Source organism: Periplaneta americana, chromosome 4 (assembly GCF_040183065.1).
Source record: "Periplaneta americana isolate PAMFEO1 chromosome 4, P.americana_PAMFEO1_priV1, whole genome shotgun sequence".
Lineage (NCBI taxonomy): Eukaryota > Metazoa > Arthropoda > Insecta > Blattodea > Blattidae > Periplaneta > Periplaneta americana.
The window spans coordinates 26,534,413-26,554,338 of NC_091120.1; the positions used below are offsets into that span (position 1 = coordinate 26,534,413).

Below are 19,926 nucleotides of genomic sequence, written 5' to 3' on the forward strand. Positions count from 1 at the left end.
TTGTGTTATTTATAACAATTTTTATATTCTTATTTATAAAATTATAACCTTTTGTTCCCAACTTTTTTTTTATTTCTGTGTGTTGTTGTTTTTGTGAAAGTGATTTTGTTAGAAATAATAATTATTATTGGAGCTTTTTATTTTAATGTTCATTGTAGTATATGTAGTGTTCGAATTTTTTAATTTCAACAAAGAACTAAAATTTTATTTTTTAATTTTTTATTTTTTATTATTTTTTTAACAGTGTATTTTTGTTATTATTTAATTATAAGCAAATGTTTTTGAGAGGCTCATGGTTGTATATATGGTATTCTAATATTTACATTTCAAATATTAACTGAAATGATTTCCGATTTATGTTATAGTCATTGCTCGTAAATGTGTTTTCCACTATGTCAAAACTACAGTATATAACATTGAAGAATCATAGTGTCATCAGTAACATATCTGTAGTTACGTTTTCAACGAAATGGAAGAGGGCTTTGCATCATCCTGTATTTTTTTAAAAAAATTGACTGATTATTCTATATTTTTACACTTTTTTGTAAGTGTATAGTCAATAACACAAAAGAGTTGTTTATATTTCAAGTGCTTAACTAAGCCGTAAGTTGTGAAAAACCTTGGTAGCAGGAGGGTTATAGTTAAAGACACATTCTTTCTCTAATTACAATTTTTGCGTTTTACAATAGTTTAGTTCGCCTACTGATCCAGATCTGCACTCGGACGTAGGTTCGATTCCTATTTGAACCGTTCATCTGCTTTGGGTTTTTCCAGCGGTTTTCTCAAGTAGAATACGAATGCCAGGTAATATCATGACGAATCGTCAGCCTTATCTCGCTATCGACTCTAACCTAGTAGTTGACACAATGTGGTTAAATGATTGATTATAAAAAACGTCCACACCTGTGGAGTAACGGTCAGCGCGTCTGGCCGTGAAACCAGGTGGCCCCGGTTCGAATCCCGGTCGGGGCAAGTTACCTGGTTGAGGTTTTTTCCGGGGTTTTCCCTCAACCCAATACGAGCGAATGCTGGTTAACTTTCGGTGTTGGACCCCGGACTCATTTCACCGGCATTATCACCTTCATATCATTCAGACGCTAAATAACCTAGATGTTGATACAGCGTCGTAAAATAACCCAACAAAATAAAAATAAAAAATTGATTAAAAAAAGAAATCATTACTTATTGTGAGTGTTAGTCCAAAGTCTGTGTAAATTGTGACTGAAAATTGTGTGCCTGGTTAAGGAACGTAGGCGGAGAGAGAACCGTATAATCCTCACATAACGGGGACATTATTTACCTCCTCCCCCCGTATCGAAAATACGTTTTTTCACGGATAAGATACTACGAACCCACGCCAGTGGAATGGTAAAGCCAGTATGCCGCTAGCAGAAACCGTTTAGTTTCAGCAGCTCATCAAAGATGGCGTTAGCGTTAAGTAACGTCTTTTGTAACAGACCTACAATAGTAATATACGTTACAAGAGCGGTATGTTGACGTTTTCATGGTCGAAGAAAAGATTGAAAAAGCGAAACGTAGTTGAGCTTTTTTAATTTCCGAGAACATGAAAATAAACATACCGCTCGTGTATCGTACATTATTTTGTGCGAAGATCGTTTATTACATACCTGAAAGACGAATTTCTAATTAGTTGCAATGAAATCTCCATGTTGGTTTCTGTTTAATGACAGCAACTTCGGAAAACCAAAATATCTTTCTTCAACATTGTTGCTATAAAATGTTTTCTGTGTTTACTATACTCCAGCAGGCCGTGATATACGTCTGTCTTCCCCCCCCCCCCCAGTCTATAAATGCGAACTTAAAACAAACGGTAAGGTTATGTAATGATTTATTTTTCATTTTAATATTTTAACAATATTATTTATATAACATATTGCAGTAATAACATCGGCATCTGGAATCTTGTTGATTTTTTCACGGCTTCCTTAATGTTACTTGTATCAGGAATGCAATAAGTTTCGTGGAGTAGTAGACTTTACTTAATTTTTGCAAATATTTAAAAACAATAATTAGCATTGCAATTTAGGTGAAATTGCAGTGGTAAGTTTCGAATTTATAATTATTACTATGTTAAACGTCTCTAAAAATAATATGTTAAAAGCCTAAAGCAGTAAAATCAATATGTCACTTAAGCGGTAAGAAGAGGGAAATTGTTATGTGTTACGTTGGGAATACTGAATGTGGTATTTCACACTTACCGCGTATTGGTTCTGTGCGGAAAACAAGCAAATACGCACGATCTCGCACAAACGTTTTTTGCTTGTCCTGTAAAATGTCGTTTTTGTGACTTACATGCTTTTCCATGTAATTGCATCTATTGACTTTGTACTGCTATTAAGACTGATAGAATGAAATATTATAATCTGGGGAAATTATATTGATAGTAACAGTATATTCTACAGAAAAAAGAGTAATTAGAATAATAGTAGGAGCCAAATCTAGGGAATCGTGTAAGACCATTTTAAAAAACAACAAATAATGCCCATGGCTTATCAGTATATCCCTTTACTATTAAACTTCCTCGAATGTAATCGTGAAAACTTTGTAACTAACTCAATAGTCCATAGTATAAGTACGCGTAAAATAATGACTTTCATACTCCATCGGCAAGTCTATCGTGCTATCAAAAAGGAGTGCGTTATATGACAATAAATATGTTTGATACCCTCCCTAGAGGTATAAAAAATCAAACTCAAACATGAAATTATTTGGAACCAAATTAAATAAGGACCTAATTTCTCACGCCTTATATTTTGTAGATGAATTTATGACATTCAACAACGTTGTATGAATATTTGTCGTGTTGTGTTGTACTAGTATATTGTGAAACTCTTTTGTATGTAATTGTAGTACTATTAAGATTTGTTTGACATGTTCCAAACTCTAGCTGTGAAACGATGTACGAATAGTATGGAATGTAAATAAATACAATACAATACAATGGTACTCCGCGACATGTCTCCGTCTTATCCATATTGGGCTTTCTTCTTCAAAAGTTCTCTAGGTTCCTTCAAATACGGAGTGAGACTAGTTGCCATCCGGCTTGGAGCTCACATAAATTCTTTCCATAACCCCAAATTTCCCTTGCAAGGACGCGCGTTCGCGTAAGTTTCCCTGAGTTGATTCGTGGTTCGGGAGTCGAACCTCGTCCATTTAATTAGTACCCCGGCCTTTATTATTGAGATCGAATTTGAAATGGAGTTTCTAAAACTAGCGAAGGACACTGGACATATTTGCGGAATTTTTGACTGGGGGAAACCAAAAGAGAAGAGGCCAGTGCGGTGACTGATAGAATGAAATATTAAAATAGTCCGCAGGGAGTTGCTTTGTGATTATCTGAAATGGCCTGTGTGGGCTGCGATGAGCTTTCTGGTTACACAATCGCGGGGGCTTTCAGAAAATTTTAATGGAATTCAACTGTTCTGCACCAATTAGATGTAATTGTTATTGTCATTGTTATCGTCGCTGCTGCGAAACAAACTCTATTTTTCTACATGTTCAATGCTCAATGGCCATTGTGTTCGTCATGATCCTAAAGAAAGTCTGTTGAGTAGCCTATGTGCGAACTGTATCTCAGAATGACTTGAGACACCTTTGCGTCTCTACTGCTTTTGCTTTCATCATCCTTTGCTTTTCATTAGTGTTCAATCTCCAACGATTTGAAATTTCTGTTATTATTTATTGATCTGACCCAATATTTTGGGTTTGTCCTGCTACACAGAATAGCTCACAATAAAATTTAAAATGAAAACTGGAACAACTGGATAATACCCACGGCAGAGCAATATCGATAGTCGACGTTACTCGCTGGCCACTAGTCACCAGGCCGTACCGAGCCGTGCCAAACAAAACACAATCGAAATGGTGGTAGTAAAATTCGCGACTATATTCATAAATAATTCACTGCATTAGTCAAGTGCAAGACTTCTGGCTTCTGTTGCATTCAGAAAATTATAAAATACGATAATTTGGTCCAGGGAGCATCCGTTTTTGATGCAAAGATATTTGTTTGGCATGTTCCTTAAATAAAATTACGAAATGGCGTTCCTGTTCTTAACATTTAATAAAAAAAGAAATATAGCAAAACTGTTTTGTCTCGAGACTCTCATCTAAGTCACGTAATCTACTTCAATATATTTGCGCAAATATATCTTGTAGCTAACAGTGGTGCTATCTCTCAGTAATGTTCACAACGAAGGAGGTAGAGAGAGAAAAGAAACAAATTTCTCCCTCCAACGACGCCACACACCAACGTCGTGTTCTTATGTTGGCAAGATTATGTATTTACTTAAATTTGGTGCTAACGTAACGGCACGGTTCAAAAATACCGTGGGAATTCACCAGTTTAGCGTGAAAAATTATATACAGGCTTGAGACAAAAGTGATTAAGACATAAGAAAAAAAATAGAACCAAGTATAATTTAAATTGAATGTACGCCATGAAGATGCTGACGAAATATCGCTACAGAAAATTTTATAATGGTGGTGACGATGGCATCTTAAAGATCTCTCGTCAGCTTGTATTTTTTCCTCCACTTTACAAAGGCTTTCGGAATGGTGCCTCTCGCTTCAAAGAAGAGACCGGTAACTGTGATTTTTTCAATGTTGTATTTCGCTGATAGGTACTGAATCGTGGGCTCGTAGATGTTCTTTTTCTCTTCGTTCACTTCAGATGGTTGAGTGGCTGAGATTTCAAATCTGACCATAGGATCAATTATTTCGGCTGTCTGTTTATTCCTATTTATAGCTATGATATCGATCCTACGATTGCTCCCACCATCAACAATACAATGAACTTCCTCGTGAACGTCTAGATTTTTGGATCGAAGTGCATCTGCGATCATAGAACGTATGATGTTGTGACGTTTTATTCTGAGTACTTCTCCCTGTGGGCAACTCCCAAGCACATGTGGTAAAGTTTCATACTCACTGCAGCGCCTACAATGGGTTGTGCCTGTAGAGCGACCAGGGAGAGAACGTACTGGTGCCACCATCGCAATCATTTTTAGCATTTCTCTCCACTCAGAACTTGATAATCCTTCATGCTTGATGATCCACGAGTTGGCTGCAGTGTTTGCTGGAATTCTCTAATGTAGTTTACATTTAGTTTTCTGTTGAGGCAGTACATTTCGCTTGTGGTAGTGAGTCGGTACGTGCGCGATGCACAACCAAAAATTCTCGCACTACATTGCCTAAGTCATAAGTAGGGGGCGGATCTTGATGAAAAGTCATTTTATTTTTCACATTATGACGATGCTTATTACTATAGAAATCCTTTCTATATTAATATCAACTTAATAAGTAAGTTCTTATATAGGTTATTTTTATAAGTTTTTCTGCATTTTTGGTCATTTTTAATACTTTGAAAAACTTCTAGATCATTTGGAATGCATTTTACTTTCTTCTTTACCGATAGGTCTGTTAAACCATTTTATAACCAAATAGGTCAGTAGTAATTACCTACTGAATAAGTGAATAACAGTGAAGTTTGAGTTTTATAGTTTGGAACAGACTCTAAAGTCCAGCCCTCATTTCATTGAAGGCTTCTCTTCACACAACGCAAGTAATATAAAATGCTATACAGCAGCTTAGTTTAAGTGAGGACTTTGACCGCTACTGTTCTTTTGTCGGTACGAGGGTGTCTTTAGAATTTATGTTTGAAAGGGCGGAAATTTTCACCATGTCGTGGACAGGACGTTGTGTTCTCAACGTGGTTCGGAAGGGATGTCTACTGTAGTAGACAGTATTTTTAACACAAAGATTGCAAGAATACACGGTACGCCCACAATTTGTTTTGTCATTCACACTACCTTATCTGGAAGATCTGGTAACAAAAGTGAAGCGCGGAAGGAGGAGGAGACGGAGAATGAAGGCACTGATATGGACCACCCCTGATTGAAACACATTGTAAAGCCTCATTAAAATCTATAATTTTCCCTTAAAACCTTCATTTTGTCGCATGTTCTTTTCCTTTATCTTAGCCAAATTCCAGGAAGTTGCCTCCACTCTCCGTGATTTGCAGGGCAGTCATTGAAACAAGGTGACTAATTTTTAAGAAGTTGTGGTATGAGTACGGTGAATAATATTTAAATGTCATATTATTTTAATTGCATGTCAATTTTCCATTATTTTAAGGGCATTTTAATGATCATTTTAAGTAGATTTTTAGGTTATTAACATCCGCCCCCTAGTTATAAGCGTACTCTTCATATCGATATGCATGTCAATAACGACATGTAAAGTCGATATTATGCATTCTGATCTTATTTGTGTATAATTGACCAATGGCGTTCAATGGCAGCCAACAAAAACACAGGTTAACCAACTTCGAAATTTCAACTGAAACATTTCATTAGGTGCGGTACTATAAATATGCCCATGCATCTTTATTATCACAACCTATTTTAAGTCTACCATAACGTAAAATAATTAGAGAAGAAACATTTGTAGTAGAACAAAAATGAACACAACAGTAGTCATTGAATTGAAGCATGGATATGTAGTGTGTAATACAACCAATACAGTAATAAAATATGATTCACTTACGATCGGTGTTCAAAGATGCAGCTATTGAAGGCCACGTATTCTCCTTCATTTTCTCATCTTTATACGAGGCTCGCCGCTTATCATAAACGTGGGGATTTTCCTCAACACTCAATATTAGAATCTCATCAAATAAAAGTTGCTCCATGATGCACAGCACAGAACAAAATAATGCATAGGTTATGTCACGGTCTTCTTGCTACAAAATATACGACGACAAAATAGCTTTTAGATGGCTGTGATCGGAAACGTGAACGCCAAAGTTGAAACTTGGCCAACTCTCCGTTCGCGATCCTGGGCTCCGGCAAGCTTTTCGTTAGTTGTGAATGCTCACATTTAAATGTACACATTTTAACAAATTTACCGTTTTCGTTTTCGGTCCGATTCTCGTTTCCGGTTTATTGTGAACCAGCCTTTAAAGATATTATATTCGATGTGTGTCATCGGCTAATAGTTACTGAGATCCGTGAATTGACACAGAGTCTCGGAAATGAAAATGGGAGTTTCGTCTCTTAGAGAAAACAATGAAAGAAATTAATGCAAGTTTTGTTGAAGCCTAGCAACTACATACGATGTGCATTAGTAACGTCGAATATGAATTCATTCCTATTGTTCGTAATTTATAATTTGCATTGAATAGCCACTCCTACCTGGTCATCGTACGCGTGCTTGAGGTTTGCCGTTCAACATAAATAGGGTTTAATTCTCCTCTGTCGGAGGTGTGTCGCGTTTTGTGCGAAGTTGGCATGAAAGTGGTGAAATTATCGAGTAGGACAGGTGAGAACTTGGCTTACTCGACAAGAATGGTTCTTAACCCCTGCTTGAGATCGAACCCACCTACCTGTCAATTCTGTTGACCGGGTTTGTAATGTTTGAGGAACTAGAAAGGAATGTAGGTCCTAGGTATTATTGTTATTATTATTATTATTATTATTATTATTATTATTATTAGTACTACTACTTTTATTATTATTATTATTATTAGTATTATTACTACTTATACTATTATTATTATTATTATTATTATTATTATTATTATTGTTATTAGTATTACTACTGGCGGCCGGGTAGCTCAGTTGGTAGAGCAGCTGGCTACGGACTGGAAGGTCCGGGGTTCGATCCCAGGTGGTGACAGGATTTTTTCTCGTTGCCAAACTTTCAGAACGGCCCCGAGGTTCACTCAGCCTCCTATAAAATTGAGTACCGGGTCTTTCCCGGGGGTAAAAGGCGGTCAGAGCGTGGTGCCGACCACACCACCTCAGTCTAGTGCCGAGGTCATGGAAAGCATGGGGCTCTACTTCCATGCCCCCCAAGTGCCTTCATGGCATGTTACGGGGATACCTTTACCTTTACCTTTTTTTAGTATTACTACTACTATTACTATTATTATTATTATTATTAGTATTACTACTATTATTATTAGTATTAGTATTATTACTATTATTATTATTATTATTATTATTATTATTAGTATTATTACTACTACTACTACTATTATTATTATTATTATTATTATTATTATATGAGTTCATTTTTCTACAAGAAAAAGAAATGGTACATGGGTTAATAATACGGATTTACATAAATTATCACTAATTATTCAGGTTAGGAAACGTCGGACAATGTGACATGTGTCTAAAATTACTGATTTTTGAAGAAGTAGTAAAATATGTTGCAGATGTAGTGTGTAGGGTTGCCAACTCTTGAGGGCGGAAATTCAGGACGTTAAAAAAGTAAAAAAATACATAAACTGATAATGAATTTCAATATAAATGCACTTATATTTTGACGCTCTTAATCAGTTAGAATTTTGTGCATACATGTGTTGTAGATTGTGATGTAGGGGTACTGCTGTGTCTATTACTGAGGCATTATTATTATTATTATTATTATTATTATTATTATTATTATTATTATTATTATCATTATACTTGGAAACAAAAAAAAACAGATGGTGCGTTGCTCCACAAGGTCGTCTGTGATGATGCTTGGCCTCCCACTGCGCTCCTCGTCATGCACATTTTGGCGTCCTGCTGAAAATTGTCTACAGCAGCAACGCACCATCTGCTTGCTCATGACGTTAGGACCATAGACCTGGCACAGCTGACGATAAATTTAATCGGCGCTATGCCCTGTGCATTCAAAAACTTTATCACTGATCGCACTTCACACGCGGGAGCTGGAATAGGAGCGTCCATCTTCAACCAATGCAACGAAGCTATTGAGAGCACTCGGGAAGTTCCGCTAACGAATGCCCCATGCCAGGACATTACTCTATCACGTACAAGCAGTCGCTTCGCGCAACATATGGTTTGCTAGCTGTGGGACGAGTGGGAAAGTTACTTTATGGACGCGCCTCGTAGTTGAAAGTATGTACTACATGGTTATTCATTGTAACGCTAACGACTTCAATGTCGCCGAGGAACATGAAAACTTGTAAGGTATGTATCTTACTTCATTTTCCTCCGTCACTAGATTGTACTGTTAACAGTAGAATATAACGAAGCACATTGCCGTCATTGTTTACATTCACAGTATGTACATATGTCTACTATGTTCAAGGAACTCTATAGTCAAGTTGTGCGTACATTGATTGCTAAAGTGTCCCGGATTCTAAGCCTGGTTATTACAAGCCTTTACGCTTACACATTATTGCTGCCGCTGCTGTCAATAGGAACAGTTATTTGTAGGTGTTTTCCTAACTTGTAAAATAGTCACTACCTGCTTTCAAAGAAATAACACTAAGGCCCGGTTTCTTCAACCTTTGTTAAATTATAACAGTGTGTTATTCCATTTTAACTGTAAACTTAACAGTTGAAGCTTTTCTTCAACTACTGTTAGTACTAACAGGCTGTTAAAACCTATGTTAATTTAACTACCCAATTTCATGCAGTTAAATCATTTAACTCTCTGTTAGCATAGAAGTATCCAATATGGCTGGGTCCACACCTGTGGAGTAACGGTCAGCGCGTCTGGCCGCGAAACCAGGTGGCCCGGGTTCGATCCCCGGTCGGGGCAAGTTACCTGGTTGAGGTTTTTTCCGGGGTTTTCCCTCAACCCAATTTGAGCCTGGGTAACTTTCGGTGCTGGACCCCGGACTCATTTCACCGGCATTATCACCTTCATCTCATTCAGACGCTAAATAACCATAGATATTGATAAAGCGTCGTAAAATAACCTACTAAAAAAATATATGGCTGGTGCGTTAGGTGCTCAACTTATATATCTGGATTATTAAGAAAATGATATCCATGAATACATAGACAGAGGGGTTGATTTCTGTGTTTTTGACAGACCAGAAGTTCATACATGGATATAGGCTATTTTCTACCAAGCCTCACTTTTCGCTTTCAACTTAGATCCGTTTGTTTGTTTATTCTCATTAATTGGTTTATATTGCGAAATAATTTCCAGCAGAAGGTTTCTTTCGAAAGAAGAGAAATTAGTCCCATGATTTCTTTTTGTTCCAGTGAAAGACTTCTATCCTCTCTGAATCAAACAACGGAAACAAGCGAGAATCGCAATTGTCAGAGTTCAGAAAACAGAAGTGAGCCTATACTTGGTTACAGGTTATGGTTAAACTCTAGAATCTCTGGTCCTAACAGAGAGTTAACAAACAGAATGTTAAAATGTGAAATGTAAAGTTGAAGAAACGCAATATTTTTATCAGCAATTCATACTTTTAACTTACAGTTAATTAACGCTATGTTAGGTGCATTTTAACAAAGGTTGAAGAAACCGGGCCTAAGAATATTCTGTACAATTTATAGCTAACCTGCGCCTTTCAGTCCTTGCCCTAAAGTTCCAGTGGTCGTGCTTTGTAACTTCTATGCAAAATGTCTTCCACGGATGTAAAGAAAACGTGTTTGATAAGTATCGAAAGAAAAAGTGCAAACACTGGAACGGTTTGGAAGAAAGGAAATTAAAAAGAGTGAAAATTACAGAGGGATAAGTTTACTTAAGGCTGGATACAAAATTTATTCGTCTATTGTAAAAAAGAAGCTGACTACCGTTACTAAATACACAACGTTCATTACTGAAGACCAAAATGGTTTTACAAAAGGCAGATCATGTGCTGATGGCTATTTCACTATAAAGCTTATATTAGAAAAACGACAATAATCTAATTTAGGACTACATATGGCTTTATAGATTATGAAAAAGCTTTTGACAAATTAAACAGAGAAAATCTATTAATTAAATTAAATGAAAACGAGATCTAAAACCAAATATTACAGTCTATCTATAATATGTACAAGAAAACAAAAATTGCCGTTAGAGTAAATAAATCAACAAACAGATTTTAAAACTATTAACACAGGTGTACGTCAGGGATGTTCTCTCTCACCTCTGCTTGTTATAATCTACATGAAATCTGTGATACGTAAATGGGGTTTCCAAAACCCAAACAGGGGCTATGTTTCCATAAACAAACGGACCAAAATAGATAAATATTCTTCGCAGATGACCAGGTTCTATTGACCACTTCAGAAGATGGTCTCAAAAAGTCAATATATTCATTAAATACAGTTGCAGAAGACTGTAATATGATCATTTCTGTAGAAAAGTCAAAAGTTTTGGCTTTTAAAGGTAAATGTTCAACAAGAAGTAAAATCTGTATTGAAAATAGAATACTAGAACAAGTGAATACATTTAACTATTTAGGGTACCGTCTTTCATAGGATATCGATACTAAATTAACTAATTTTGGAAAAGTCATTGGCATTATCAATTCAGTTTAGTACAGAAACATACAAGATTAAAGATGTACAACATTTTAGCACGACCTACTTTAGTTTATGGATTAGAAGCCTGGACTTCGACAAAAAAAGATGTTCAACATATAAGTACCAACGAAATGAAATCCATGTATGTGTATGTATGTATGTATTTATTCACACTGCAATGGGTATATAACCGGTTGCAGTGGTAACTAATTACATTCAATAATGACAACAATAAACTTATTAATTAAAAATACAATTAATAATAATACTAATAATTAATACTAATAATAATAATAATAATAATATTAATAATAATAACAACAACAGGGAACATCCTAAATTAAATGAAGCACGATCACTTAAAATAACAATGGCTTTTAGTTCGATCTTAAACCTAAGTTCGAACTAAAAGCCACGAGTATGATATGTTCATATCTGCACAAGCACCTTCCAACATTACACTCATTTCGCTGTCAACTCACTCACTGCACTGGAACTACGACACATTTCACTGATTCTATCCTGATTTCACTAACACTTCAAAAACATTTCACTGTTCAAATACTTTGCACTGCCACTATAAACTATAAAGCTTCACTGACAGGAACACGTTTCACTTACACAACACACTTCACTGACACAACATAATTCTTCACTTCATGACGAAAACGGCGCAATACACACTTTGGGATAGAAAACGAAATATAGAAATTTGGAAGAATTTAACGCCCAACCTATATTAAATTTTCTTTAAATGTATAGAGTTAATTGGTAACAGCATGTAGAGGTAATGCCAAAATTGAGATGGCCTAAGGCAGTGCTACATTTTCACCTTTGTGGACAACGATCTATTGGAATCCAATAATGCCTCTATTATTAATTTCATAAACAAGAGTTTTACATATTTTTCTGTGAAAATCACAAAATATGTATAATTGTAACGATTATGAAAAAAAATCCAGTAATATGAAAAAATGTGCACTTTAAAAATTACATTTTCTGTATGGGGAAACATTGTTCAGTCTTTAGTCCGCATATTACAATCAGTATAATGTTTCATTCAAACAGAAAAAAGTAGTTATTACATAATTATCCTAGCCCTAATTATTAGTAACTTGTATAAATATGTTTCATTTCATCATTAAAAGTCATTCTAATTAAAATTCATAATTTATGTAAAAGTACTTCGAATTCTTGTATGTATATCATAATAATACAGTCTGTTTAAGGCACTTGGGTTCTGAAAGTCTACAACAAATTTCAGCTCTTTTAACCCTTCTTCTACCACAGGGGGTAATAGGATTACTCTACTGATGCTTTTCCAATATTATTTACATTTTTTCCCATATTTATTTTTGAAACTTCATATATTTGTCTGTTAAATGTCTACTAACATTTTGAAATGAGACTAACATGAATAATTATCAAGTAATTCCCATTATTCAAGTAGGGTGATCTTGTGACCCTCATGTAAAGGCTCATTCACAATGAAAATTAAACATAACGTAAGCGTTAACTTAAGAAAAATCAAGAAACCATACCATCATTCACGATGGGAGCATAAACATAACAGGAAACATACTTGGTAACCATTGAAACATAACAACGACGCCATTTCCTCATATTCTGTCATATACTTCAGCGCTCCACGATTGTGTTCTGTTTGCAATTCACGTAAGCATAAGCATGAAAGTTTGGAGTTTGTAAACTTTTATGTTAACGTCAATGCTTATGTGAATCATTGTGAATGATCCCATTTGGTAGCCTGGGCGCAAACTTCTGTGTTTATGTTTAATTTTCATTGTGAATGGGCCTTTATAATAATAATAACAATAATAATAATGATTTATTTTAGCTGGCAGAGTTAAGGCCGTAAGGCCTTCTCTTCCACACAACTAGCAAAAAGTGTATATACATATGCATGAACTTATGTCTTATGTCTTATGAAAATTCCAGGATATGAAATTCAATTTTCTACATTTTTGAGTTTGTCTGTTTCCAAATAATTTTATTTTGTGTTATTTATATCATTATTCATATGGTTATTTGTATTATAATGAGTATCATGAGTTTTTGTTCCAATTTTTTTAATGTCTATTCTAAAAATGATTTTGTTAGAAATAATTATTGGTAGAGCTGTTTTTTTGGAGATGTTCATTGTACTGTAGATGGTGTTCGAATATTTTAATTTGAACAAAAACTAAAATATATTTTCATAGATGTTTATTTTCATTTCCCTATCTATTTTTAGAATTATTAATGATTTTTAAGGATTTTATTTTATCACAAATAAATGTCTTGGAGATGTTCATGTTTGTATTATGGTATTTCAATCAAGGCGCCCTCAGGATCCAATCTCACTGGTAGCAAGATGGTCAGAAAATTAGAGGAAATGGCTAGACGAGGAGAGAGAAAACTGAACATGAAAAATAACCAGTTCTGAAACCTAAATTACCTTGCACATGCATTCATAGTTTGAAGCACTCGCTTTTGTTGAATTGTTTACCGAAAGTTTGAGAAAACATGTATCGAACACAGAGAAAAATAAAAAAAAAACGCATAAAAATAAAAATATCAGTGGTAGCAATTTCTGCCCCCTGTGGGCGCCCTTGATTTCAATACTTAAATTTCAACAATTAACTGAAATGATTTCTAATTTATTTTATAGTACTGTGACTTTCATTGTTTGTAAATTTGCTTTCCACGATGTCAAAACTATATAGCATTGAGAATTTTGCCTTGAATCTAAATGGATGCAAGTTTAATTTTACTGATATCCTTTCTCATAGTGTCACCACTAACATATTTGAGGTCCATTAATTTTTGGTTGCGTTTTCAACAAAATGGAAGATAACTTTTGAATCACACTGTATTAAAAAAATGTGGTTTTTTTTTTTTTACATTTTTCACATTTTCTGACGTCCATAGTCAATAATATATACATTGTTAAATATTCCAAATACTTAACTCTATTGGAAAATGATTTCGAGAGGGGGGTAATTGTCTTAATTGGTAGTAGTAAGTTTTAGAAAAACTTTGGTACCGGGAAGGTAAAGAAAATTTGTTTTTTTAGATGTGTGCACTATATGCAAATTTAAGATTTTTTTCACATAAATGTATTAGTTTATTTATTTATTTATTTTATTGCTAGTAAGTTCCAAATGAATAGAAATTAATGCAATATAATATAAACTAGCCCACTCCCGAATGAGTAAGACTCGTGCTCAGGAGGGGATTCCAGTACAAAAAAAAAATTAAAATTAAGAGTAAATACAGATTAAATAGTGTTAAATATCTTGAAACCCAAACTATATATCCAATACAATTTTTTTTATTAATTTGGAGAGGATTAATGGTTAAAATATTATTAGAGTCCACACCTGTGGAGTAACGGTCAGCGCGTCTGGCCGCGAAACCAGGTGGCCCGGGTTCGAATCCCGGTCGGGGAAAGTTACCTGGTTCAGGTTTTTTCCGGGATTTTCCCTCAACCCAGTACGAGCAAATGCTGGGTAACTTTCAGTGCTGGACCCTGGACTCATTTCACCGGCATTATCACCTTCATATCATTCAGACGCTAAATAACCTAGATGTTGATACAGCGTCGTAAAATAACCCAATAAAAATATTATTAGAATAAAATTTGTTTAATAATCTAGGACCTTGTCTTATGCTATTATAAAAAGCTGCATTGGTTTTACATTTAGGTTCAGATAAACGCAGAGAATTCTTTTTTTTTTTTTTTTTTTTTTTCTATATTTATCTATATACCTTTCAAAGTTATTAATATTTCTATGAAAATATTTTAATAAAATAAAATAATAAATTTGTTTAATGTTGAAAACTTTGAAAAGTTTAAACAATTCAGTTGAGTAATCTTTTTGCTTTTTTAAACAGGTTTTTAATACTTTTTTCTGTAGTAAAATTAACGGATAAAGGTTGGATTTATTGCTAAATTATATGAAATAATGGCTGAAACTTTTATACACTTCTTTTTCCCACACGCTCGCGTAGGTACAAGTCACCTTAAACAAATTTTGTGCGAGATCGTGCGTATTTGCCTGGTTTCCGCACAAAACCAATCTGCGGAAAGTCTAAAATTCCACATTCAGTATTCCCAACCTAACACACATAACAATTTCCCTCTTCTTACCGCTTAAGTGACCTATTGATTTTACTGCTTTAGGCTTTTAACATATTATTTTTAGAGACGTTCAATATAGTAATAATTATAAATTGGAAACTTACCACTGCAATTTCACCTAAATTGCACTGTTAATTATTGTTTTTAAATATTTGCAAAAATTAAGTAAACTCTACAACTCTACTAAAGTTACTGTATTCGTGATGCAAGTAACATTAAGGAAGCCGTGAAAAAATCAACAAGATTCCAGACTCATCATAGACTGGGGGGAAAAAAAAAGACAGACGTATATCACGGCCTGCTGGAGTATAGTAAACACAGAAAACATTTTAAAGCAACAATGTTGAAGATAGATATCTTTGTTTTGCAAATTTGCCGTCATTGAACAGAAATCAAGATGGAGATTTCATTGCAACTAATTAGAAATTCGTCTTTCAGGTATGTAATAAACGATCTTCGCACAAAATAATGTACGATACACGAGCGGTATGTTTTCTTTCAATTCTCGGAAATTAAAAAAGCTCAACTACGTTTCGCTTTTTCAAACTTTTCCTCGAACATGAAAACTTCAACATACAGCTCTTGTAACGCATATTACTATTGTGTTTTGTTTAGAAGAGCCACCGAACTGCGTTCTTTAGTTTGCTTCCAGTGTTGATCACACACACGTTCAATTGGACGTAGCAACAAATGCGCTCTCACTACGTTATTTATGTTCGCTTAAATGAAATATTTGTGCTGGTAAAGTACATAACGATAATGTGAACAGGGCATCGTAGGAAAATTCCGTTTGCATGGAAGGAACCGTTACACTATGCGTGGGGCACTTTATTAAAATGTTGAGGCGCGCCTTTTTACTCTTCTTCTTGTCGTTGGAGGCTACACTTGATCGGCGCGGACCCCCAATAAAGAGCTGAAGGATGTTTTGTACTGTACATCTCGCTCGGTTTGTGGTTAGAGATGAGCCTAAACGATATTTTCAAGTATCTGTGACAACTGTGACTGTGACAATTAAATATCTGTGACTTTTATAGGTGATTTTGTCACACCGATATTTTATATCGATAAGTAAGCACAACATGCATAAATTAGACCGATATTTTGTCACACCGATAAAAATTAACAGGAAATATTAAAGAGCAATGAGATGTGAATGCGATTTCTCTATACACACCACACATCAATGATTTATATAGGAAAATCCAACAAATAAATTATGTACATGTACCACTAACAAATAAATACCTACCTAACTAAACAGTAACATGTCGAAAGTCAACCTCACGTACCAAGAGATAGATAGTGAATCATTTGATAATTTTTAATTGTAGTTGGGTATGGAGAAATTGAGGTTATGTGATTATTCTAATCGTTTTAAAATTGATTCTTTTGTTGTATATGTAATGAATAAATTGTTTTAAGTCTTGCATTAACATGATAATATTGAGTCATAGAATAAAATTTAACGAAACATACTGTAAGTATTGGGAAAAATATTGGAAAATAATTACAAAACAAAACAGTTGATCAAACAGGATTTTACATAAGATAAAGTACTGGTAACAAATGGTATTATTATTATTTAAATCGTACCGCCCGATAGCTGTTATTGTATTATGCGCATGCGCAAACTCACGACGTATAGAGGAAAAAATATCAGTCACAGAATACTGAATACGGAGCAGATTTCGATAGCGATATTTTGTTACAGATATTTCACGTCATCAGTCACAGGTTTATCTGTGACAAAAAAATACCTGTGACAAAATATCGGTTTGTGAAATATCGACCATCTCTAGTTGTGATAAAGCTACTCCTGCGAGATGTTTATAGTTACTACTTACTGCGGTTCGTCATATCAAGTGCAGAACGGCAACAGCGAGAGACCTTGCCATCAAATTAGTCGCTAATGAAATTCAATAACATAAAGCAAGTAAGCACGGGCTGAGTCATAGCACTGCAAGCAAGCAACCAACGCAGCTGCTAAATATACGGAGTCGGAATATAATATAGCGTGTAGGACAGACTCCTCGGGAAGAAGCCCTTTCCCGTAAAGAATAAGCATCTTGGAAAATGGTTTGTATTGTACGTATGTGTTAGTTCTCTCCATACCTCCTCCCAGAAACCTTCATCAATAAATCAATAGGGCTAGGGCATCATCATGCATTATGTATGACAGACATCCTCTCATTTCACACCCCCGTATTACATGTACATTTTATATAAATAAATGATGACGAGAGGGGCTGGCGGGGTGAGGCACGAAGCAAGAAGAGAAAAGGGGTGGGATGTTGTGTAGAGCACGGGAAAATCGACCATTTGGCCTGCGGGCTCACGTACAACTGGAGGCATTTGTGCGCGAAGCGAGCGCTGCGGCGGGACGCGGGGAGGGAACGTGGCGGAGCTCGTGCAGCCGAACAAGAGCCGCCGCGCCGCCGAGTCAGAAGAGCGCTTGGTAGCGGAGAGAGTGGCTCGCCCGTGTCTGTTAGTGGGGCTACGTCCGCCGCTCGCCCGCTCGTCTCGTCTCGATTGTAAAAATTGTCGCTCGCGACCTACTTCGCGGTGGCTGCTGTCACCCCTTCGAGTTTTGCGATAGTTCTCTCGGCTCACTTTCTCTATTTTTACGTATTCTCGCGGTTTTATCTGATTTCCGTATTGTAGAACTGACTTTTGGGGGAGTGTCTTGAGGTGGCTGGTGGTGTGCTGTGTTAGTGACGATGTCTGACAGATACTGACTGTTTACAGATGTTGGTTGTCGTCGAACTGTAGTGAAGAACAGTGCTGTGCTCGTACGGGGTTGCGAAGAGAGCGGCGTTCCTCGGCGACGCGGCCCCAAGAAGACCGACGGTGAGGAACCCACGAGAATCTCTGGCTGTGGGTCGGCAGCTGACAGACGAGGAGGCAGCTGTTGGCATCATGCAGCACTGCATGGGGTCCCCGCAGCAGTTCTGTCTGCGCTGGAACAACTACCAGAGCAATCTCACCAATGTATTCGACCAGCTCCTTCAGAGCGAGTCCTTCGTGGACGTGACCCTCGCCTGCGATGGCCACTCCGTCAAGGCGCACAAGATGGTTCTCTCGGCATGTAGCCCCTACTTCCAGTCGCTCTTTTTCGACAATCCGTGCCAACATCCGATCGTCATTCTCAAAGACATTAAATGGCCGGAGTTGAAGGCCGTCGTCGAGTTCATGTATAAAGGTGAGATCAACGTGTCGCAAGAGCAGATAGGACCGTTGCTGAAGGTGGCAGAGTCGTTGAAGATAAGAGGTCTGGCCGACGTCAATGGCGAGCCCGACACCGGGCCCGGATCTACCGGGGAGAGCAAGAAGAGTTGGGATCCCCGGCAAGGTCCGACGCCACAAGACCTGACGGAGAACGCAATGTCTCCGCCCACGACGCCACAACAACAGCAACAGCAACAACAGTCCCAGCAGCAACAACAGCAGCAACAGAGCCAACAGCAACAACAACAGCAACAATCCCAGCAGCAACAGCCCCAACAACAGCAACAACAACAACAGCAGCAGCAGCAGCTACAGCAGTTACAGCAACTACAGCTCCATCGACAGAAGAAGAGACGTCGCACGTCTGGGGAACGAAGCAGTGTCAGCAGCCCCGAAGAAAGCTTAGGAGCAGAAGGACTAGAAACCAGTGCTTTAGAGCTGTCACCCCAGCCGCCTCCCAACGCCATGGTGAACTCGCAGGGCCTACCACCGCCTCCACCGCCGCCCAACCACCCCCACGGGCCAACTCTGGTACCGATCCCGGGGGATCCCGGGCTCCCGTTGCCACCCCCGTCACATCCTGACGACATGGAAATCAAACCTGGCATCGCCGAAATGATCCGTGAAGAGGAAAGGGTGAGTACAAATTCCCCACTATTTGAGTATATTTCAGTAGTGTTAGTGATAAATGTGTAGGAGCTTGTCTTTGTATTCTTGAAGCATTAACATTGTAGTCTGCACTTGACACATGTGCTACAACGGTGAGCACCTCGTAACGAACAACGAAGTGCATGAAGAATCCGCGAAGTTCTCAGGTGTTGTAGGTAGCGTTATGCGATACTGAAAATATCGTACGGAAGTTACAGTTTGTGAGTAGCAGTTTGTAGGAAAACGTGAAACAATTTGCAGTTAAAATTCCATTTCTTTGAGTCGGATTAAGGGGATGCGCTACTGAAAAATATCAGTTTTTGAAGAAATGTCATGTCTTTTTTTTTTACTCTAAAAATATTTTATTTACAAGCCATGCAAATATAATATAATATGTGAAATAAATCAAATTCTGATTTTTGAGTTCCAAAAAACGAAATTTTGAACATTACACTTGCTTTATATGCTAAATTCCAATGCTCCATTACCACAAGCTGTCTTTCAGCTATAATATGTACTATAAAAAACGTAGAAAACTCTTGTTTTAGATTCCAAGAACCGGTTTCCAAAAATAAACGTGTTATTTTCAAATTTTATTTTTAAAAAAAGTTATTTCTTGAC

The 19,926-nt window shown here is 36.6% G+C and overlaps 1 protein-coding gene across 2 annotated transcripts in view; it reads left to right on the forward strand.

Annotated features, from left to right (window-relative positions):
* The window catches only part of LOC138697635 (protein bric-a-brac 2-like), a 519,146-nt gene extending 499,778 nt beyond the window's left edge, over positions 1 to 19,368 (forward strand). For both annotated transcript variants that reach the window (XM_069823054.1, XM_069823055.1), the window contains one exon: positions 18,178 to 19,368. In XM_069823054.1, the coding sequence (XP_069679155.1) occupies positions 18,349 to 19,353 (1,005 nt within the window). In that variant the 5' untranslated portion in view covers positions 18,178 to 18,348 and the 3' untranslated portion in view covers positions 19,354 to 19,368. The remainder of the gene's footprint in view (positions 1 to 18,177) is intronic.
* The last annotated feature ends 558 nt before the right edge of the window (positions 19,369 to 19,926 follow it).